The following is a 20,616-nucleotide window of genomic DNA, read 5'->3' as shown; positions in this document are numbered from 1 at the left end:
TCCCCTGGTGTGTTTCCACAGACCTCTGCCTTATATTCCGAGTTCCACAATCCCTGGATATCCTTTCTGAAGGAGCTCTTCAAGTTGTCTATTTTATGCCACAGAGTTTGGGGGAGAAATAGGTTCTCTATACCTGATGTTGTCTCTCTCTTTACTAAATCTGAGCTCTTTTCCTGGTGTCTGGCCACCTTCTGCAGGTCAAGTGCATGTATGACTCAAGTTGACTTCATGTATATCCTGTTGCTCAATTTTGAGTCATTCTTTGAAAAGACTCCCAAGACAGAGTGTCTTTCTACAAAAAGACATGTCTCAGTATCCAAGCACTTTGTGGAGGACAATGAATACAATTGCTTAATAAAGGTTTTCTTTAAAAATTTTAATTAAATTAATTTTAATTTAAAATTAAAGCATTACCTACTGGGAAAACAATGCCCATTGAAAGGACAAATCCTGTAGGTCAACTATACTCCCATTAAAAAAAAAAAAAACAATCAAAATCAAAACTGTAATATGTTATACTGCACTCACTGTTAACACATGGAAACAGATAGTTTGCCAAGAAAAAAAAAGTACAAATCCGTGCGTTTTAAGGCACGATAACTAAAGGTTGTATAGAGTCTGATGTTGATTTCTGATCAGATATAGGACATTCTCTCTAGGTGTCTTTGAAGGCATAAGTAATTATTCCCTGCCAGTGATTAATTTTTCTATGTATGAATATGTTCATTTTGTGAATGTGTTATTCTGCGACTTTAACTACTTCTGTCATCTAATGATTAAATGAGATTTGCTTTTTACAAAGTTTTCCCATCTTACAGGTTTATTCTGAGCACCCCAAGCTAGCACATTCTCCACACAACTCACCCACCTGTCCAGCACTTGGTTTCGTGTCCGCAGTTATCATCCTAATGGATGTGCTTTTACCAGCGCCATTGTGCCCTAATAATCCTAAAACCTCACCTGAAAAAAAAAATTGGTTACACTTAATATGAATTGACTTCAATAGTAAAATTAAGAATAAAACATTGTCTGAGGTCTTGCTACAAGGCAGGTGTTGTGCTCTGTGCTTTATATATGGAAATATGGTATCTCATTGACTCGTCAAGCCTGGGAGGTTGTTATCATAACCCCTGCATATATATCCCAGGACAGCTCTCAGAGACAAGGTTAGCTGCCCACGCACGTCACACTGATGGGCATGGGTAAGGCCACTCTTGGAAGCCACTGTGTCAGACTCTGTCTCCTGTGACCCTAAACACCGTGGGATAATGACACAGAATGAGGTCATCTCACAGCTGCTGGTTAAGCCTTCCAACTGAGCTGGCACAACCCCAGCTCATTCTCTTATGAATTGAACAAAATAGGAATTCAGTCATGCCCGTGAAATAGAAATATGGCTTCAGTGGTTTGATTTAATAGAGTGCTTGCAGTTTCCATGTCGATGTCACTCTGCCCCATCCATGGGGTGAGCTGGTTAATTTACTTAGAAATGGGACATGTAGGGGCACCTGGGTGGCTCAGTGGGTTAAGCATCTGCTTTTGGCTCGGGTTATGATCCCAGGGTCCTGGGGTCAAGCCCCACTTTGGGATCCTTGTTCGGAGGGAAGCCTGCTTCTTCCTCTGCCTGCTGCTCACCCTGTTTGTGCCCTTTCTCTCTCTCTGTCAAATAAAGAAATAAAATATATTTTTTTAAAAAATAAAAGAAATGGGACCTGTAAAGGGGGCTGCTGATGGTCATGTGCTGCTGGGTCCCTGTGTGAAACTAGGAGGTGATGAAATGATTCTCATCAAGACATAAAGCTCACGAGGGCCCCAAGCCAACAGAGGAAGGGCCACGGGGTTCAAACCTTTTCTAACACAGAAAGAGACATTTCTTGTGGCGATTTTCTTCTTCCTCTTGGAAAGGCAGCATTTCCTCTTCTCTGCATATTCTTTGCGGAGGCAGCTGGCGATGATGACCGGTTTCTGTAAGTGCTGAGAAAATCGTATTAGACTTTAATTCTCTCCATGAACTTTGAAGCTCTGTCTTCCCACTGGCACGGCCCCTCATGGCACAAGACATGCCATCACAGAAGACCTTCCATAAGGGGACACGTTTCCTGGCCATTCTCCAGTCCTGGTCCTCAGTCTTGGAGAGAAGAGAAGGTCATTTTCCCCTCCTACCAATGCAGTTACTCAGAAGCACAGTATTTGGTATAGAACAGGAGGAAAGAGACTTGGAGAGGTACTGAGTTCTGTTCTAAGGACAAGGCAACCAGCTGCCAATTAGACTTTGCTGTGCAGTCCATACAGTGCCATTATCCAAGGAACAGTGCTAATGTGTCACTTTGTTCCCATTCTAAAATTCACAAGTTCTGGGGTGCCTGGCTGGCTCAGTTGGTTCACCATCTGCCTTCAGCTCAGGGTCCTGGGATCGAGCCCTGCCTCAGACTCCCAGCTCAGCAGAGAGTCTGCTTCTCCCTCTCCCTCTGCTCTGCCTCCCCTCCCCGAACCCCCACCCCCCAACTCTGGCCTGTGTGCTCTCTGTCTCAAATAAATAGATAATAAAATCTTTGAAAAAGAAAATAAAGTTCTTTCTTGGGTTTTGCAACTTCAGTGGTACTCCACTTCTTGGCTTTTATTCCAAGAACGACAAACAGAGGTGACATGACTTTTAATCTGTTTGTTTGAGGTAAACAAGATGATGACTTCCTAAAAGGAACTCGTCATGATCTGTGCTTGTATGGACCAAAGAATTCAGAATTATTTGAGGATCGGACTCTTAGATCGACTACGTTCACTGACAAACGTTTGTGTTCTTTGATGAAATGAGGACTTCACAGGGGTTACCTCCTCAAAGTTTGTGGAATTCAAGGCATCTGCTGTTCTCATTCTTTCCATTTGAACATCTTCATCTTCCCCTTCTGGAGCTTCTGGATTTTGACAAACATCGGGGTTTCTTGGAGAAATTCTAGAGTCAAGAGTCATTCATGAGTCATTGATAGGACGTTTCCATCCTTGTATTAAGAATACTGCCTTCTTGGGGGCACCTGTGTTAGACATACTGCATTCTTGGGGCATCCTTGTATTAAGAATACTGCATTCTTGGGGGTGGCTCAGTCGGTTAAACATCTGCCTTCAGCTCAGGTCATGATCCCAGGGTCCTGGGGTGGAGCCCCACCTGGGGATCCCGACTCAGTGGGGAGTCTGCTTCTCCCTCTCCTTCTGCCCCTTCCCCTGCTTGTGCTCTGTCTCTCTCAAATAAATAAATAAAATCTTAAAAAAAAAAGATACTGCATTCTGTAAATCTTATGCTTTGAGTAGGTTGAGTAATTAATAAAAGATTATAACCTCTTTTCAGTGAGGTGACTTCTCCTCCCTTCCCGGCCTAGTGCCTATCAAGGGCACTGCTATATTTAGTGACCTTTGTTGCTTGCTTTACATACACTTTTCATCCTACTTATCTGTGGAACATTCTTTTTCCATGTTCACTGGGCAACTTAGTATTTGTTATCTAACAGAGGATTTTTATTTTTTTGCCTTTTCTTTCCAAAAATTTAATTTGTATCTTTTTCTTATTATAATTAAAAAACATTTTAATAAACATATAATGTATTATTAGCCCCAGGGGTACAGGTCTGTGAATCGCCAGGTTTACACACCTCACAGCACTTACCATAGCACATACCTTCTCCAACGTCCATAACCCCACCACCCTCTCCCTACCCACCTCCCCCTGGCAACCCTCAGTTTATTTTGTGAGATTAACAGTCTCATGGTTTGTCCCCCTCCCGATCCCATCTTGTTTCAATTATTCTTTTCCTACCCCCCAAACCCCCACATTGCATCTCCACTTCCTCATATCAGGGAGATCATAGGATCATTGTCTTTCTCCAATCTACAGAGGATTTCAAGAGCAGAGTTGGATGATGTGATTTTTCTGGAAACCTTAGCTTTAACACCACTGCCATGTTGGTATGATTACATTCCCATGGGGATAATGAGTCAGAATTTTTGAAGTCAGGATGTTATCAGAAAATACAATTCAGATGCTTGGTCTCTGTGAAACCTGGCCATTTCTTGGAAATAATGTGTCCGATTCACTTTCTCCTCCTCTGGTCCTTCAGACCCATATTCTATTCTCTCTCACCTCAACCTAATCCCCCATACTGATCTTAGATTTCGCCTTCCCCATTCAACTGTCTGTTAATCTTTAACTGTTAGTTAAAGATGAATAGATAAAGAGTCAAAGGTCATCTTGGAAGTTGCCCACTCAACTGTCTCTAATAGGTAAAGATGAAACCAATGGGCGACCCAGAGGGAGTAAGATGCTTATGGCCGTATCCTCGCACAGTGCAAAAAAGACAGTCTCAGCTTTTAAGTCCCATAAATACCTGGACCAGTCTGTGACCCACCAGTTGGGCTTCTTACTACACAGGCAAAGATCATAATTATTGCTGTCTTTGGTCCTTTGCTCACTCGTTCTTCCTTCCTGGATTGACAACATTCCTTCAACTGCCAATCTGCTTAAATGGGTTGCTATTTAATTGAAGTAGTGACATGTAGCTTTTCCCACCATTCTACTGCACATAGTGTCCAAGCCCTTAATACTCAATGTCGCGGGTCCGTTTCCCCCTGTACTTAAAATCCTCTTTGATTTAGATATTTAGACCTCTGTTTTTTGTATTGGTGCCTGGTGGCTACCTCGGTCTATCCCAGGACTTGGCAGTTCTTTACTGATTGGTTAAGTTCATGCACAAAAAATATTTTAAGTATTAATGATTGAAATAAAAGAAGTAAATTTGATTTCTCCCAACCGAAAGAAGGGATCCTTCTTCATTGATTTCTTTCCAAACTTCCATTGCAGACATCGAAGAATAAAAAGGAAGATGATAAAATGAAGGAAAGGCTGGGAAGAAAGAGAGAGAGAGAGATCCATGGTCAGGAACACTCAGAGAAAAATGTTTCACATCGGAAGTAAAATAGGAGAAGTCAGACTTCTCCAAAGACACAGTTGAAAAAACCATTACGGATTTCCAATGATCTATTTGTCAAATTGTGAAACTATCAAATTCATTTTCAATCTTGTTTACAGAACAATGGAAACAAATTTAATTATAGAATGCCATTACTTTATGTCACTTCCTCCAAAACTGGTACAGTGTTTTCAAAAATTGAGAAGCATATTACCTGGTCAGTCAATCTTTGAGAAAAATTTGTTCCATATTTTACAAATACTTTATCTCCATGGTCTATCCATAGGTCTATCTTAATATCCATTGGTCTATCTTAATAAAAAAAATGTTTCACTGTGTGTAAAGGAATTAAAAAGATTCAGTAGAGTAAAAACACAAATACTGTTAAAGACAAGAGTGTTCTTACAATTAAGACTATCAGAAATGCCTCCACACTTGCTAATTCTTCTTCAGTCAAGAAATAAAATATGGCCACCTGCAAAAGGAAAAAGAATGGTGAAATTAGGAAGTTTTTTGGTTTCATGAGTTTTTTCTTTTTTTTTTTTTTTTTTTTTTTTTTTTTTTTTATTTTTTATTTTTTATAAACATATATTTTTTATATACATATATTTTTATCCCCAGGTCTGTGAATCACCAGGTTTACACACTTCACAGCACTCACCAAATCACATACCCTCCCCAATGTCCATAATCCCACCCCCTTCTCCCCAACCCCCTCCCCCCGGCAACCCTCAGTTTGTTTTGTGAGATTAAGAGTCACTTATGGTTTGTCTCCCTCCCAATCCCATCTTGTTTCATTTATTCTTCTACCCACTTAAGCCTCCATGTTGCATCACCACTTCCTCATATCAGGGAGATCATATGATAGTTGTCTTTCTCTGCTTGACTTATTTCGCTAAGCATGATACGCTCTAGTTCCATCCATGTTGTTGCAAATGGCAAGATTTCATTTCTTTTGATGGCTGCATAGTATTCCATTGTGTATATATACCACATCTTCTTGATCCATTCATCTGTTGATGGACATCTAGGTTCTTTCCATAGTTTGGCTATTGTGGACATTGCTGCTATAAACATTCGGGTGCATGTGTCCCTTTGGATCACTACATTTGTATCTTTAGGGTAAATACCCAATAGTGCAATTGCTGGGTCATAGGGCAGTTCTATTTTCAACATTTTGAGGAACCTCCATGCTGTTTTCCAGAGTGGCTGCACCAGCTTGCATTCCCACCAACAGTGTAGGAGGGTTCCCCTTTCTCCGCATCCTCGCCAGCATCTGTCATTTCCTGACTTGTTGATTTTAGCCATTCTGACTGGTGTGAGGTGATATCTCATTGTGGTTTTGATTTGTATTTCCCTGATGCCAAGTGATATGGAGCACTTTTTCATGTGTCTGTTGGCCATCTGGATGTCTTCTTTGCAGAAATGTCTGTTCATGTCTTCTGCCCATTTCTTGATTGGATTATTTGTTCTTTGGGTGTTGAGTTTGCTAAGTTCTTTATAGATTCTGGACACTAGTCCTTTATCTGATATGTCGTTTGCAAATATCTTCTCCCATTCTGTCAGTTGTCTTTTGATTTTGTTAACTGTTTCCTTTGCTGTGCAAAAGCTTTTGATCTTGATGAAATCCCAGTAGTTCATTTTTTCCCTTGCTTCCCTTGCCTTTTGCGTTGTTCCTAGGAAGATGTTGCTGCGGCAGAGGTCGAAGAGGTTGCTGCCCGTGTTCTCCTCAAGGATTTTGATGGATTCCTTTCGTACATTGAGGTCCTTCATCCATTTTGAGTCTATTTTTGTGTGTGGTGTAAGGAAATGGTCCAATTTCATTTTTCTGCATGTGGCTGTCCAATTTTCCCAGCACCATTTATTGAAAAGGCTGTCTTTTTTCCATTGGACATTCTTTCCTGCTTTGTCGAAGATTAGTTGACCATAGAGTTGAGGGTCTATTTCTGGGCTCTCTATTCTGTTCCATTGATCTATGTGTCTGTTTTTGTGCCAGTACCATGCTGTCTTGATGATGACAGCTTTGTAATAGAGCTTGAAGTCCGGAATTGTGATGCCACCAACGTTGGCTTTCTTTTTCAATATCCCTTTGGCTATTCGAGGTCTTTTCTGGTTCCATATAAATTTTAGAATTATTTGTTCCATTTCTTTGAAAAAGATGGATGGTACTTTGATAGGAATTGCATTAAATGTGTAGATTGCTTTAGGTAGCATAGACATTTTCACAATATTTATTCTTCCAATCCAGGAGCATGGAACATTTTTCCATTTCTTTGTGTCTTCCTCAATTTCTTTCATGAGTACTTTATAGTTTTCTGAGTATAGATTCTGTGTCTCTTTGGTTAGGTTTATTCCTAGGTATCTTATGGTTTTGGATGCAATTGTAAATGGGATTGACTCCTTAATATCTCTTTCTTCTGTCTTGCTGTTGGTGTAGAGAAATGCAACTGATTTCTGTGCATTGATTTTATATCCTGACACTTTACTGAATTCCTGTATAAGTTCTAGCAGTTTTGGAGTGGAGTCTTTTGGGTTTTCCACATATAGTATCATATCATCTGCGAAGAGTGATAATTTGACTTCTTCTTTGCCGATTTGGATGCCTTTAATTTCCTTTTGTTGTCTGATTGCTGAGGCTAGGACCTCTAGTACGATGTTGAATAGCAGTGGTGATAATGGACATCCCTGCCGTGTTCCTGACCTTAGCGGAAAAGCTTTCAGTTTTTCTCCATTGAGAATGATATTTGCGGTGGGTTTTTCATAGATGGCTTTGATGATATTGAGGTATGTGCCCTCTATCCCTACACTTTGAAGAGTTTTGATCAGGAAGGGATGTTGTACTTTGTCAAATGCTTTTTCAGCATCTATTGAGAGTATCATATGGTTCTTGTTCTTACTTTTATTGATGTGTTGTATCACATTGACTGATTTGCGGATGTTGAACCAACCTTGCAGCCCTGGAATAAATCCCACTTGGTCGTGGTGAATAATCTTTTTAATGTACTGTTGAATCCGATTGGCTAGTATTTTGTTGAGTATTTTCGCATCTGTGTTCATCAAGGATATCGGTCTATAGCTCTCTTTTTTGGTGGGATCCTTGTCTGGTTTTGGGATCAAGGTGATGCTGGCCTCATAAAATGAGTTTGGAAGTTTTCCTTCCATTTCTATTTTTTGGAACAGTTTCAGGAGAATAGGAATTAGTTCTTCTTTAAATGTTTGGTAGAATTCCCCCGGGAAGCCGTCTGGCCCTGGGCTTTTGTTTGTTTGGAGATTTTTAATGACTGTTTCAATCTCCTTACTGGTTATGGGTCTGTTCAGGCTTTCTATTTCTTCATGGTTCAGTTGTGGTAGTTTATATGTTTCTAGGAATGCATCCATTTCTTCCAGATTGTCAAATTTATTGCCGTAGAGTTGCTCATAGTATGTTCTTATAATAGTTTGTATTTCCTTGGTGTTAGTTGTGATCTCTCCTCTTTCATTCATGATTTTATTTATTTGGGTCCTTTCTCTTTTCTTTTTGATAAGTCGGGCCAGGGGTTTATCAATTTTATTAATTCTTTCAAAGAACCAGCTCCTAGTTTCGTTGATTTGTTCTATTGTTTTTTTGGTTTCTATTTCATTGATTTCTGCTCTGATCTTTATGATTTCTCTTCTCCTGCTGGGCTTAGGGTTTCTTTCTTGTTCCTTCTCCAGCTCCTTTAGGTGTAGGGTTAGGTTGTGTACCTGAGACCTTTCTTGTTTCTTGAGAAAGGCTTGTACCGCTATATATTTTCCTCTCAGGACTGCCTTTGTTGTGTCCCACAGATTTTGAACCGTTGTATTTTCATTATCATTTGTTTCCATGATTTTTTTCAATTCTTCTTTAATTTCCCGGTTGACCCATTCATTCTTTAGAAGGATACTGTTTAGTCTCCATGTATTTGGGTTCTTTCCAAACTTCCTTTTGTGGTTGAGTTCTAGCTTTAGAGCATTGTGGTCTGAAAATATGCAGGGAATGATCCCAATCTTTTGATACCGGTTGAGTCCTGATTTAGGACCGAGGATGTGATCTATTCTGGAGAATGTTCCATGTGCACTAGAGAAGAATGTGTATTCTGTTGCTTTGGGATGAAATATTCTGAATATATCTGTGATGTCCATCTGGTCCAGTGTGTCATTTAAGGCCTTTATTTCCTTGCTGATCTTTTGCTTGGATGACCTGTCCATTTCAGTGAGGGGAATATTAAAGTCCCCTACTATTATTGTATTGTTGTTGATGTGTTTCTTTGATTTTGTTATTAATTGGTTTATATAGTTGGCTGCTCCCACGTTGGGGGCATAGATATTTAAAATTGTTAAATCTTCTTGTTGGACAGACCCTTTGAGTATGATATAGTGTCCTTCCTCATCTCTTATTACAGTCTTTGGCTTAAAATCTAATTGATCTGATATAAGGATTGCCACTCCTGCTTTCTTCTGATGTCCATTAGCATGGTAAATTCTTTTCCACCCCCTCACTTTAAATCTGGAGGTGTCTTCGGGCTTAAAATGTGTTTCTTGGAGGCAACATATAGATGGGTTTTGTTTTTTTATCCATTCTGATACCCTGTGTCTTTTGACAGGGGCATTTAGCCCATTCACATTCAGGGTAACTATTGAGAGATATGAATTTAGTGCCATTGTATTGCCTGTAAGGTGACTGTTACTGTATATGGTCTCTGTTCCTTTCTGATCTACCACTTGTAGGCTCTCTCTTTGCTTAGAGGACCCCTTTCAATATTTCCTGTAGAGCTGGTTTGGTATTTGCAAATTCTTTCAGTTGTTGTTTGTCCTGGAAGCTTTTAATCTCTCCTTCTATTTTCAATGATAGCCTAGCTGGATATAGTATTCTTGGCTGCATGTTTTTCTCGTTTAGTGCTCTGAAAATATCATGCCAGCTCTTTCTGGCCTGCCAGGTCTCTGTGGATAAGTCAGCTGCCAATCTAATATTTTTACCATTGTATGTTACAGACTTCTTTTCCCGGGCTGCTTTCAGGATTTTCTCTTTGTCATTGAGACTTGTAAATTTTACTATTATGTGACGGGGTGTGGGCCTATTCTTATTTATTTTGAGGGGCATTCTCTGAACTTCCTGAATTTTGATGCTTGTTCCCTTTGCCATATTGGGGAAATTCTCCCCAATAATTCTCTCCAGTATACCTTCTGCTCCCCTCTCACTTTCTTCTTCTTCTGGAATCCCAATTATTCTAATGTTGTTTCGTCTTATGGTGTCACTTATTTCTCGAATTCTCCCCTCGTGGTCCAGTAGCTGTTTGTCCCTCTTTTGATCAGCTTCTTTATTCTCTGTCATTTGGTCTTCTATATCACTAATTCTTTCTTCTGCCTCATTTATCCTAGCAGTGAGAGCCTCCATTTTTGATTGCACCTCATTAATAGCTTTTTTGATTTCAACTTGGTTAGATTTTAGTTCTTTTATTTCTCCAGAAAGGGCTTTTATATCTCTCGAGAGGGTTTCTCTAATATCTTCCATGCCTTTTTCGAGCCCGGCTAGAACCTTGAGAATTGTCATTCTGAACTCTAGATCTGACATATTACCGATGTCTGTATTGATTAGGTCCCTAGCCTTCGGTACTGCCTCTTGTTCTTTTTTTTGTGGTGAATTTTTACGTCTTGTCATTTTGTCCAGATAAGAGTAAATGAAGGGGCAAGTAAAATACTAAAAGGGTGGCAACAACCCCAGGAAAGTATGCTTTAGCCAAATTAGAAGAGATCCAAAATCGTGAGTGGGGAGAAAGGGGATAAAAAGAGGTTCAAAAAGGAAGAAAGAAAAAAGAAAAAAAAAAAAAAAAGAAAAGAATTTTTTTTTAAAAAAGAAAACACCTAAGAAAAATGTAAAAAAATATATATATATATTAGATAAACTAGTAAAAAATCGTTAAAAAAGAAAAAGGTAACAGTTAAAAAAAAAAAAAATTTTACCCGAAGGCGAGAAAAAAAAAAAAAAAATGAAAAAGAAAAAATTAAATTAACTGCAAGACTAAAAAAAATCACAGGAAAAAAGCCATGAGTTCCGTGCTTGGCTTTCTCCTCCTCTGGAATTCTGCTGCTCTCCTTGGTATTGAAACCGCACTCCTTGGTAGGTGAGCTTGGTCTCGGCTGGATTTCTTGTTGATCTTCTGGGGGAGGGGCCTGTTGTAGTGATTTTCAAGTGTCTTTGCCCCAGGCGGAATTACACCGCCCTTACCCGGGGCCGGGGTGAGTAATCCGCTCGGGTTTGCTTTCAGGAGCTTTTGTTCCCTGAGCGCTTTCCGTAGAGTTCCAGAGGACGGGAATACAAATGGCGGCCTCCTGGTCTCCGGCCCGGAGGAGCCGAGAGCCCAGGGCCCCACTCCTCAGTGCGCCCTCAGAGAACAGCGCCCAGTTACTCCCGTCTGCCTGACCTCCGGCCGTGCTCCGAGCTCACCGAGCCTGCGACCGGTTCAAGGTAACACGGAGCTGCGAGCTTACTGTCGGCTCTGTCTCTGTAGCCGGCTTTCCCGTTCCAATACCCGCAAGCTCTGCGACACTCAGACACCCCCGATCCTTCTGTGACCCTGCGGGACCTGAGGCCACGCTGACCCCGCGTGGGCTTCGCTCCGGTTTAGCCTCTGGAGCGATGTCCCTCCGCGGAACAGACTTTTAAAAGTCCTGATTTTGTGCGCGGTTGCTCCGCCGCTTGCCGGGAGCCGGCCCCTCCCCCCGGGGTCTATCTTCCCGTCGCTTTGGATTCACTTCTCCGCCGGTCCTACCTTTCAGAAAGTGGTTGTTTTTCTGTTTCCAGAATTGCTGTTCTTCTTCTCTTCGATCTGCCGATGGATTTTCAGGTGTTTGCAATCTTTAGATAAGCTATCTAGCTGATCTCCGGCTAGCTGAAGCAGTCTCAGCTTGCTACTTCTCCGCCATCTTGACTCCTCCGTCATGAGTTTTTTCTATATGAATGTGAACTGACCCACTGAACAGCTCTGTTAACACGTTGCCTGATTTCACCATGGGTATTGGTAGATGCCCATTCCAAAATGTGTAGTAAGTGGTGGTATTCCTTCCTCCCGAGGTTGATGAGGCACTGTACTTTTATTTGAAGCAACAGGATTTAGCAATTATGCCTTACCTGGTAAGACAATCTTGGGCATCTCTGTTAGCCTCTTCAAATAATCAGAGAGAAATGGGGTTTCTCCTTGTCCCCCTCATGACCCTGAGATCATGACCTGAACCGAAGGCAGAAGCTCAACCCACTGAGCCAGCCACCCAGGTGCCCCTCTTGAGTGCGTCATTAAAGGCCAATGTGGTTCCAACCAATATTTTTACCAGAGCTTCATACAGCTTCCTATGCCCATTGATCCTTTAGAAAACCCCTTTCTTTTTTTCCCCTCCCTTTCCCCATTGTCACTCATGTACTGTATCTTTGTTCCTTTTGTAGAAGTCTATAATTCTACTTCTCTATCTATATGTTTGTAGTTGATAGTTCTCTATCAATCAGTTAGAAAAAAAGGGGAGGGGGATTTTATTCCTATCGAAAGCCTCTCTAGAATCTTGAGATCCCAAAGATTAGTGATATTTCATTTGCCTCCTCCTGAAACCGAGCACCCAGGAGTGTAGAAAGGCTGCTCTATTGCCTACTACCCTTCGCCCTGTCTCCCCACACATGGACCAGGACCAGGTTTTCTAACTGGAACACACCGCCTATCTGGGAGGGATTCAACTGGCATCCATGAGGTAGACATCTTTAAATGTCATGTATATTCAGCATGGGCAAGGGCCCCAACGCCGAGCATAGCTTCCACAACTGGTTAAGCATTTTCACGACATGGGGCAGACAGTGGCATTACCTACCTCATAATATAACAACATACAGCCAATTAACGTGGCTTGTGGTACCAGAAAGGTGATGCAGTACAGGGTGACATGTCCAAAGCTCTCAAAGAACAATATAAACACAGAGATGCTGCAGATCTAAAGAAGATACGGATATGCATGTTAACCACTCTGCATTTCCACATATTCTCCATATTGAGATGGTTCATCTTGAGGATATTCCTAATTTCAACTCCCACCTCAGAAACGCAAGGGCAATCAGTGTATCTCCATTGACATGTTCTCTCAGTGACTTAGTTAGATTCCTTTAGCGCAGAGCGTCATGAATGAGACGTGATGGGATAAATCTAGGATCTAACAGATAGCTTACTTTCATTTCAGAAAAGGAAGAAAGTTGGCATTATATTTGTTTTGCAGGTAAAATTAGTAGATAAGCACTAATCCGAGGGAACACAAACGGACATCTCCTGGGAATGATGTAATGGCGACAGTGAGAGGAGACTTCCATTAGGGACACCAGTGGGGAACACATGGAACAGCCTGGAGTGGCTTCAGTAGAAGTACTCAAATTCAAAATTCAGGGATAAGAGATAGTTACAGGGATAACAGGAGCTCTCAGACTTTTTCTTCTAAAACACTGCAATAATAAAAGCTTCCTAAAAGTCTTTGTACTTCTTTGTGTAACAAATTACTATTTTTAAGGCATTCAGCATATTCTTCCGAAAAGTATAGTTCTTTCTTTTTAAGATTTATTTATTTATTTGAGAGAGAGAGACAGCGTGTGAACGGGGTGTGGTGGGAGGGCATAGAAAGAGAGAGAGAGAGAATCTCAAACACACACCCAACTGCATGTGGAGTCTGATGCAGGGCTTGATCTCATGACCCTGAGATCATGACCTGAGCCGAAGGCAGAAGCTCAATCCACTGAGCCACCCAGGCGCCCCTCTTGAGTGTGTCATTAAAGGCCAATGTGCTTCCAACCAATATTTTTACCATAACTAGGACCATGCCCATGCTGTACGTTTTCCTCTCCTTACCCATGCCAGATGATTACCTGTTCCCAGGACAAACCTGGACTTTCTCCCCTGAGTTTCTGTTCACACACAGAATCACCAGTCTTCTCTAGCTACTAAAATATCACTCTTCAGGTTTAAACTCCTCAAGCAAATCTGTGCTCTCATTTTCCTAAGTTAATCCTTCCTGACTCTGGTTGTCATAGAAACAATCTCTGAAAAAGAGATAATCTTTTCCTTCCCACTTTGCTTTAGTAAGTGGCTGTTTTCTTCTGTGTTTACCCTCTGAGTTCCCTCTCAGGGTTGAAACTATTTTTTCTGTGTTATTGGTCTTAGTTTGTGACACGCTGTTGGAAGCCAACTAATATTTGTTGAAATGATAATTTACTTTTTGGCCGCTGGAATGACAGGAAATTAGATACTAGGAGATGACACATATTTTTCCTTCCTAGTTTAGATAAAATAAGTGTTGCTTTTATGGAATTAATTCTAGTAGAGTATAGAGAAGTAGTTTCTAGTTTTAACTTGCTAGCAACCATATTTGTAATCCTCATGGCTTTGTGGAGGTCTTGGGGCTTATTTATTCTCAGTAAAAAGAAGATAAAAATGGTTTCCAGGTTTCCGTCTGGCAAATACCTTATGATTGTAGAAACAATTCAGTGACTTTTAAAAGAGACAATGGTAGAAATTAAGAAGAAGAAAAAGATGCAGATTTTGAAAAGGCTCCTATATAAGGAAAACAAAATATTTTAGACTATAATACTAATTTTTCATTCTACTGAGGGCCCATTTTAAAGGAATGGCTCAGAATTCTTTATTTAAATACATAAAATGAATGTTCACAAGCCATACACTTACCATAAAGAAGCAAAAAGACCAAATGCCACTATTTCTTTTCCCCTTGCGAAAAATGAATGAAATCACATATGTCAGGAAGATAAGGGAGGCAGCATAGCCAAAAGAGCACAGGATCTGAAATCAACAGGAATGTTTAGTTAAAGACAAATGCAATTTAAGAAAATGTTAGGGTCCAAAAGATTGTCAGAGCACCAGGTTCTACAGTGATTTGATTTGCAAGAATGTAAACATCAAGGCAAACAGTTTGCCCCTTCAAATGCTTTCCTTAAAGCATACAATGATATTTGTTCTGTGAAGATGGTCACTTACTTGTATAATCTCACTTATAAGGGTCATCAGAGTGCCGTCGAAGTTTAAGCCGTAGTCTATCAAATACATAAGAAGGAAGCTCAAGGAGTACATGGGAACATCCACCAACGCCTGCCCACACCAGTACGCAGAAGGGAAGAGCCCCGAAATCCACAGCTGGGACTGAACTTTGCTCTGATTAAAACACGGCAAAGACACAAAGTGGTATTTCAACTTAAGGCTTCAGAAAATGTGGTTTATGGAAGGAAATATTCAAGCAAAATTTTCATTTGTAATAATTCTGCAACATGCTATAAGCAGCTGGACCAAGGGATACGGAGAGTCCCAAACATAATCAGTTTGCTGCTTTGGTTAACAGTATGGATGTTTATCCCACACCCGGTAGAAATCATGTGAAGGAAGGTCCAAGTGTAATGACAGTAAACTACAGAGAGATGAATGATGTACAGGAATGTAAATCAAATTACATCTCAGATAGGAGCCTCATTTGGCTAATCAGAGACCATCAGCAAATTAACTATTTTTTAAAAGATTTTATTTGTTTATTTGAAAGACCAAGAGAAAGAAAAAGTGCATGAGTGGTGGAGGGACAGAGGGAGAAGCAGACTCCACTGATCAGGGAGCCCAATGTGGGGCTCGATCCCAGGACCCTGGGATCATGACCTGAACCGAAGGCAGACCCTTAACTGACTGAGCCACCCAGGCTCCCCGAATGTAACTATTTTTAAAAGAAAAAGTATATTCAAAATTGTTTGTTTATCATAATTATTTAATTTGTGCCAAACCCCATACCACTTGATAAGTAATTTTAAAGTATGGGATTTGGTATGTTTATTCAGAGAATGACAAGGAATACAAAGTATGTGATATTTATTCATGTAATAACATTGATCTACATATGCATAAATATTTGGATGGTTAATAAATCTTTGAATGTGTGTTATGCCAAAACAACCCCAATGCATCATTTACATATAATTAAAAGAATAAAGCAATTTTATATTATATAAGAATACATACTATATTATATATTTATGTAGAATATAAAGTATAGTATTTTATACTTTTTTTTTTTTTAAAGATTTTATTTATTTATTCGACAGAGAGAGATCACCAGTAGGCAGAGAGGAAGGCAGAGAGAGAGGAGGAAGCAGGCTCCCTGCTGAGCAGAGAGCCCGATGCGGGACTCGATCCCAGGACCCTGAGATCATGACCTGAGCCGAAGGCAGCGGCTTAACCCACTGAGCCACCCAGGCGCCCCAGTATTTTATACTTATAAACTATATCATCTTTGGGGAGAGACTTGTGCTCACTCTTTGTATATAATAAATATATATAAAATAGTATTACATTCATAAATATTATGTACTTTGTATTCCTTGTCTTTCTCTGAATAAACATCCTAAGTTACATTTTTTAAAACTACTTATAAATAGTTAAATTCATTTGCTCGTGGTCTCTGATTAGCTAAATGAGGCTCCTGTCTTAGATGTAATCGGACCTAAGGATACTTATCCAAATCTCCCATCACAGCTCTGTTCAGTTCACACAATGTCTAACAAGGTTCTAGTACCGGACTGATCTGTGCATGAAGCCATGAGAGGGATGAATTGTGATTTCACGTTATTGACAGAGCACCTGCGTGCCTGGTCTGCCATCTACAGAGACAGGAAATATGGAAGGGGGTACACATTCAAGAATACCATAAATTCAGCTTTAGAGACGTGAAGTTTGAGTGTGTGATGCTGCTCACAGTGGGGACCCTGAGAAGGGAGTTCAGATCACCCTGGAGGGAATGTTAGAAATTAGAGATCTGGGGTGCAGTCAAATCTGTGAGTGATGGGTTAGGCAAAGGAGGTTTGAAGCCCTCAGGTTCAATGAGCTTACTGAGGAGAAAATGACATCTAGCATGATAAGAGAGATAAGGGCTGGTGTCTAAGGAGTTCCAGAATTTAGAGACAATGGGGAAGAATGAGATGTTCCACTAGAGGGAGATAGACAGTGGCATGGTGTTGGAACCATGATGGAACTGTGGCATCACATAGGCCAGAGAAAGAGTGTGTGTGTTTCCTATGGGAGACTTTTTTTTTTCTCTTAAAGATCTTACTTATTTATTTGCCAGAGAGAAAGTGAGGGTACAAGCAAGGGGAGGGGAAGGCAGAAGGAGAAGCAGGTTCCCCACCGGGCAAGTAGCCTGATGTGGGACTTGATCCCAGGACCTTGGGATCACAACCTGAGCTGAAGACAGACGCTTAACCAGCTGAGGCACCCAGGCGATCCCTGTGGGAGACATTTTTAAATTAGGACTATGTTAACAGCAGGATAGCTGACAGTTACATCAGGCCAGCAAATAGCATTCCCCAAGATTCCTGGAGGTTCTACACTAGGAAGAGAAGAGGACATTATTCTGATAGCATTCCCTTCCTTTGGACAACAGAATTACTTTGAAGAGAGAGGAAGTTTCAAACAGATAAAGATGGTTAGACAAGGTCATTTTGTGTAGAAGTTACCAAAATGGAACCATTAAAGGATATTCTATTAAGATGTGTAAATAAAGCTGAAGTGAGTTGGCCTGGGTTGATTAGTCATAAGTTCACCACCCTATGACTGCCGCTCAAAATTGGTCTCCACCCAGAACTACTGAATCAAAATCTTCATCTTACAAGGTCCTCCAAATACTTGTAGATACATTGAAAATTCACTGGGATTATTGAAAGAGTACCTGTAAATGAAAATTATAAACAGATTGTCCATTAAACATTGAAATTTATTTTTTAATCTGAGTTGTCCCATTTTCAAAATACTGTTTTCTTTTATTTCAGTTATTTTTTTTTTCATTAACTTTTTTTTCAGAAGATTTTATTTTATTTTATTTTATTTTTTTTATTTGACAGTCAGAGATCACAAGTAGGCAGAGGGGCAGGCAGAGGGAGAGGGTTGGGGGAAGCGGACTCCCCGCTGAGCAGAGAGCCTGATGTGGGGCTCAATCCCAGGACCCTGGGATCATGACCTGAGCTGAAGGCAGAGGCTTTACCCCACTGAGCCACCCAGGTGCCCCTCATTAACTTTTGAAATGTAATTTTGAAAAATATCCCTGTTTTTCAGAGTCCATAGTCTCTCATGATTCACCTCCCCTTCCAATTTACCCCAACTCCCTTCTCCTCTTTAACTCCCCAGGTCCTCCATGCTTTTTGTTACGCTCCACAAATTAATTAAAAAAGAAAAAAAGAAAAATATCCCTGTTAAGTGTACAGTTGCATGGGGTTTGACAAATGCATATATCCCTGTACCACACTCATAATCAAGTATAGAGCATTTTCATTCCCTGTCACCCCCAATTTCCCATGCTCCTTTACAGTCAATAGCCTTTATCTTGGTCTGTTTTATCAGGTCTGCTTTCTGTCACTATGAATTTATTCTACCTTTCTGAGAATTCCCTATAAATGAAATCATCCAGGATTTACTCTTTTCTGTCTTAATTCCCTCAGTCTAAGTTGAGCCATACCCATGCCGACACATTTTCAGTTGTTCCTTCTTTTGTATTGTTCAGTAGTATTCCGTGATGTGGAATCACACATGAAATCACATGACGATATGGCCACACGAGAGTTTATTTATCAATTCACAGCTTGATGGAAATTGGGGTTGTTTCAGATTGTTGGCCATTATGAATAAAACTACCAAGAATGGTAATGTACCAGTCTGTTTGCGGAAAGATGTTTTCTTTTCTCCCAGGTAAATACTTAGGAGAGAAATTCTGGGCCATACAATATATGTATTTTTAACTTTACAAGACAGAGCCAAATTGCTTAGCAAAGTGATTGTGCATTTTACATTCTTGCTGACAAAGCGTAAGAGTTGCAGTGTTTCCAAATCCTCAAATCCTCAGTCATGTTAATGTTATTCATTTTATTTAAATGAGTAGAGGGACTTCATTGGGGCTATTTTCCTGATTACTCTGATATTTTATGGGAGCATTTTCCTTCTGTATATCTTCTTTGGTAAAGTGTTTGTTCAAATTTTTGTCCATCTTTAAAATAGGCTACCTTTTATTACTGAGGCTATATTTTATTAAAATTAGGCTATCTTTAAATTTAGGCTGTCTTCTATTACTAAAAGTTCTTTATATTCTTGACATAATATTTTTTTAAGATGGCACGCTTCACAGATTTTTGTGACATTGTGTAGGGACACTGTTACGCTTCTGCAAATCTTCCCAATCTAATTTCTGTGCTGCCAACACAAGCGTGATGCAAGGCTTTTGTTAAATGTACGAGTGTGTGAATATTTTTCTCCCGGCAAAGTTTTTTACTTTATTATTGGTGTTTTACAAAGAATAAGGTTTTAACTTTGATGAGTTTCAAGCTCTCATTTTCTTTGAAGCATATGCTTATTCTGTCCCATCTAGGAAATAACTGCCTACCACAAAACCTATGATTTATTTCAAAATAATTTTGTATATGGCATGAGGTGAGTGTTGAGAAAAATTTTCTTTCCTCATATATCAGTATCAGGTTGTTCTGGTAAAATTTGCTGAATTCCCTGATTTTACTGAAAATCAACTGGTAATATCTAAGTGGTCTATTTCATTTCATATGCCCATATTACTCTCCTAAATAAATACAACACATTCTTCTTTCCTATAACTTTGTAGTAAGCCTTGAAGTCAGAAGCATAACTCACCCAACATTGTTTTTTTCTTTTTCAAAGTTTTGTCTGTTCTAGGCTCTGTGTAAATTTTAGAATCATTCTCTATCTGCAATCTATATATTTATCCCTATATTTATAAAGACTTAAAAAATGTTGGACGCCTGGGTGGCTCAGTTGGTTAAGCAACTGCCTTCGGCTCAGGTCATGATCCTAGAGTCCCAGGGTCGAGTCCCGCATCAGGCTTCCAGCTCCACGGGGAGTCTGCTTCTCCCTCTGACTCTCTCTCCTCTCATGCTCTCTCTCACTCTCTCTCTCTCTCAAATGGATAAATAAAATCTTAAAAAAAAAAATACACGTTATATCTTAGGACTTCTTGCTGAGTTGGCTGCTCTGTTAAACATGCATGAATAGCCCAAAGGAAAATCCTATAATTATATTACCTTCAGCTTCTATCTGTACAAAATAATGAAGGTTTAATTATTACCTTATAATCATCAATGCTGCTCATGGCAATATAAGGAGAACATGAGGATATCAAAATCAACCAGAATATGGTATATACTTGGAATTCGTATGGACTACTACTCTCTCTGTCCTGAAAATGCAAAGAATACAATGAGCTGAATAACAGATTCAAAATTTGTTTTCTGGAATACATTTTAAAAAATATTAAACTAATGATATACACTCTTCCCTTAGGTCCCCAAACTCTTTCCTTATCCATTTTTGGTTCCAAATTTGAAGCTTAACTCTTGGCTTTCTATCCCAATTCATGGGTAAGGAAAATGACTCAAAGAAGGTGAATGAATTGATAATATGACAGAGTTGGAAGATAAAAAAGGATTAAGGTTTGTCATTTTCTTACATTATGCATCTCTTACAGTAAACAATAAATAATGATCATTCACATTCCATTTTTAACTCCTATTTAATTATTTCAAATGTGATAGCTTGAGTCAAAAAAATCCTATCAGATGTTTTATTGGCACAGTGATGATCAG

General features: G+C 39.8%; 1 protein-coding gene across 4 annotated transcripts in view; it reads right to left on the bottom strand.

The window, feature by feature from the left end:
- LOC131815695 (ABC-type organic anion transporter ABCA8-like) overlaps positions 1 to 20,616 on the bottom strand; it is an 82,267-nt gene that overhangs the window by 7,925 nt on the left and 53,726 nt on the right. For all 4 annotated transcript variants that reach the window (XR_009347818.1, XM_059147526.1, XM_059147527.1 and 1 more), the window contains 9 exons: positions 20,100 to 20,210; positions 14,966 to 15,139; positions 14,657 to 14,770; positions 12,804 to 12,923; positions 5,362 to 5,430; positions 4,797 to 4,888; positions 2,830 to 2,950; positions 1,848 to 1,965; positions 869 to 960 (listed from right to left, as the gene is read on the bottom strand). Coding sequence is in view for 3 of the 4 variants with exons in the window: in XM_059147526.1 (XP_059003509.1) it covers positions 869 to 960; positions 1,848 to 1,965; positions 2,830 to 2,950; positions 4,797 to 4,888; positions 5,362 to 5,430; positions 12,804 to 12,923; positions 14,657 to 14,770; positions 14,966 to 15,139; positions 20,100 to 20,210 (1,011 nt within the window). In the remaining variant the exon portion in view is untranslated. The remainder of the gene's footprint in view (positions 1 to 868; positions 961 to 1,847; positions 1,966 to 2,829; positions 2,951 to 4,796; positions 4,889 to 5,361; positions 5,431 to 12,803; positions 12,924 to 14,656; positions 14,771 to 14,965; positions 15,140 to 20,099; positions 20,211 to 20,616) is intronic.

The sequence above is a fragment of the Mustela lutreola genome, chromosome 15 (genome assembly GCF_030435805.1).
Source record: "Mustela lutreola isolate mMusLut2 chromosome 15, mMusLut2.pri, whole genome shotgun sequence".
NCBI classification, from domain to species: domain Eukaryota; kingdom Metazoa; phylum Chordata; class Mammalia; order Carnivora; family Mustelidae; genus Mustela; species Mustela lutreola.
The sequence above is the reverse complement of the archived record's forward strand: the minus strand, read 5'-3'. Positions and strand labels throughout refer to the sequence as shown.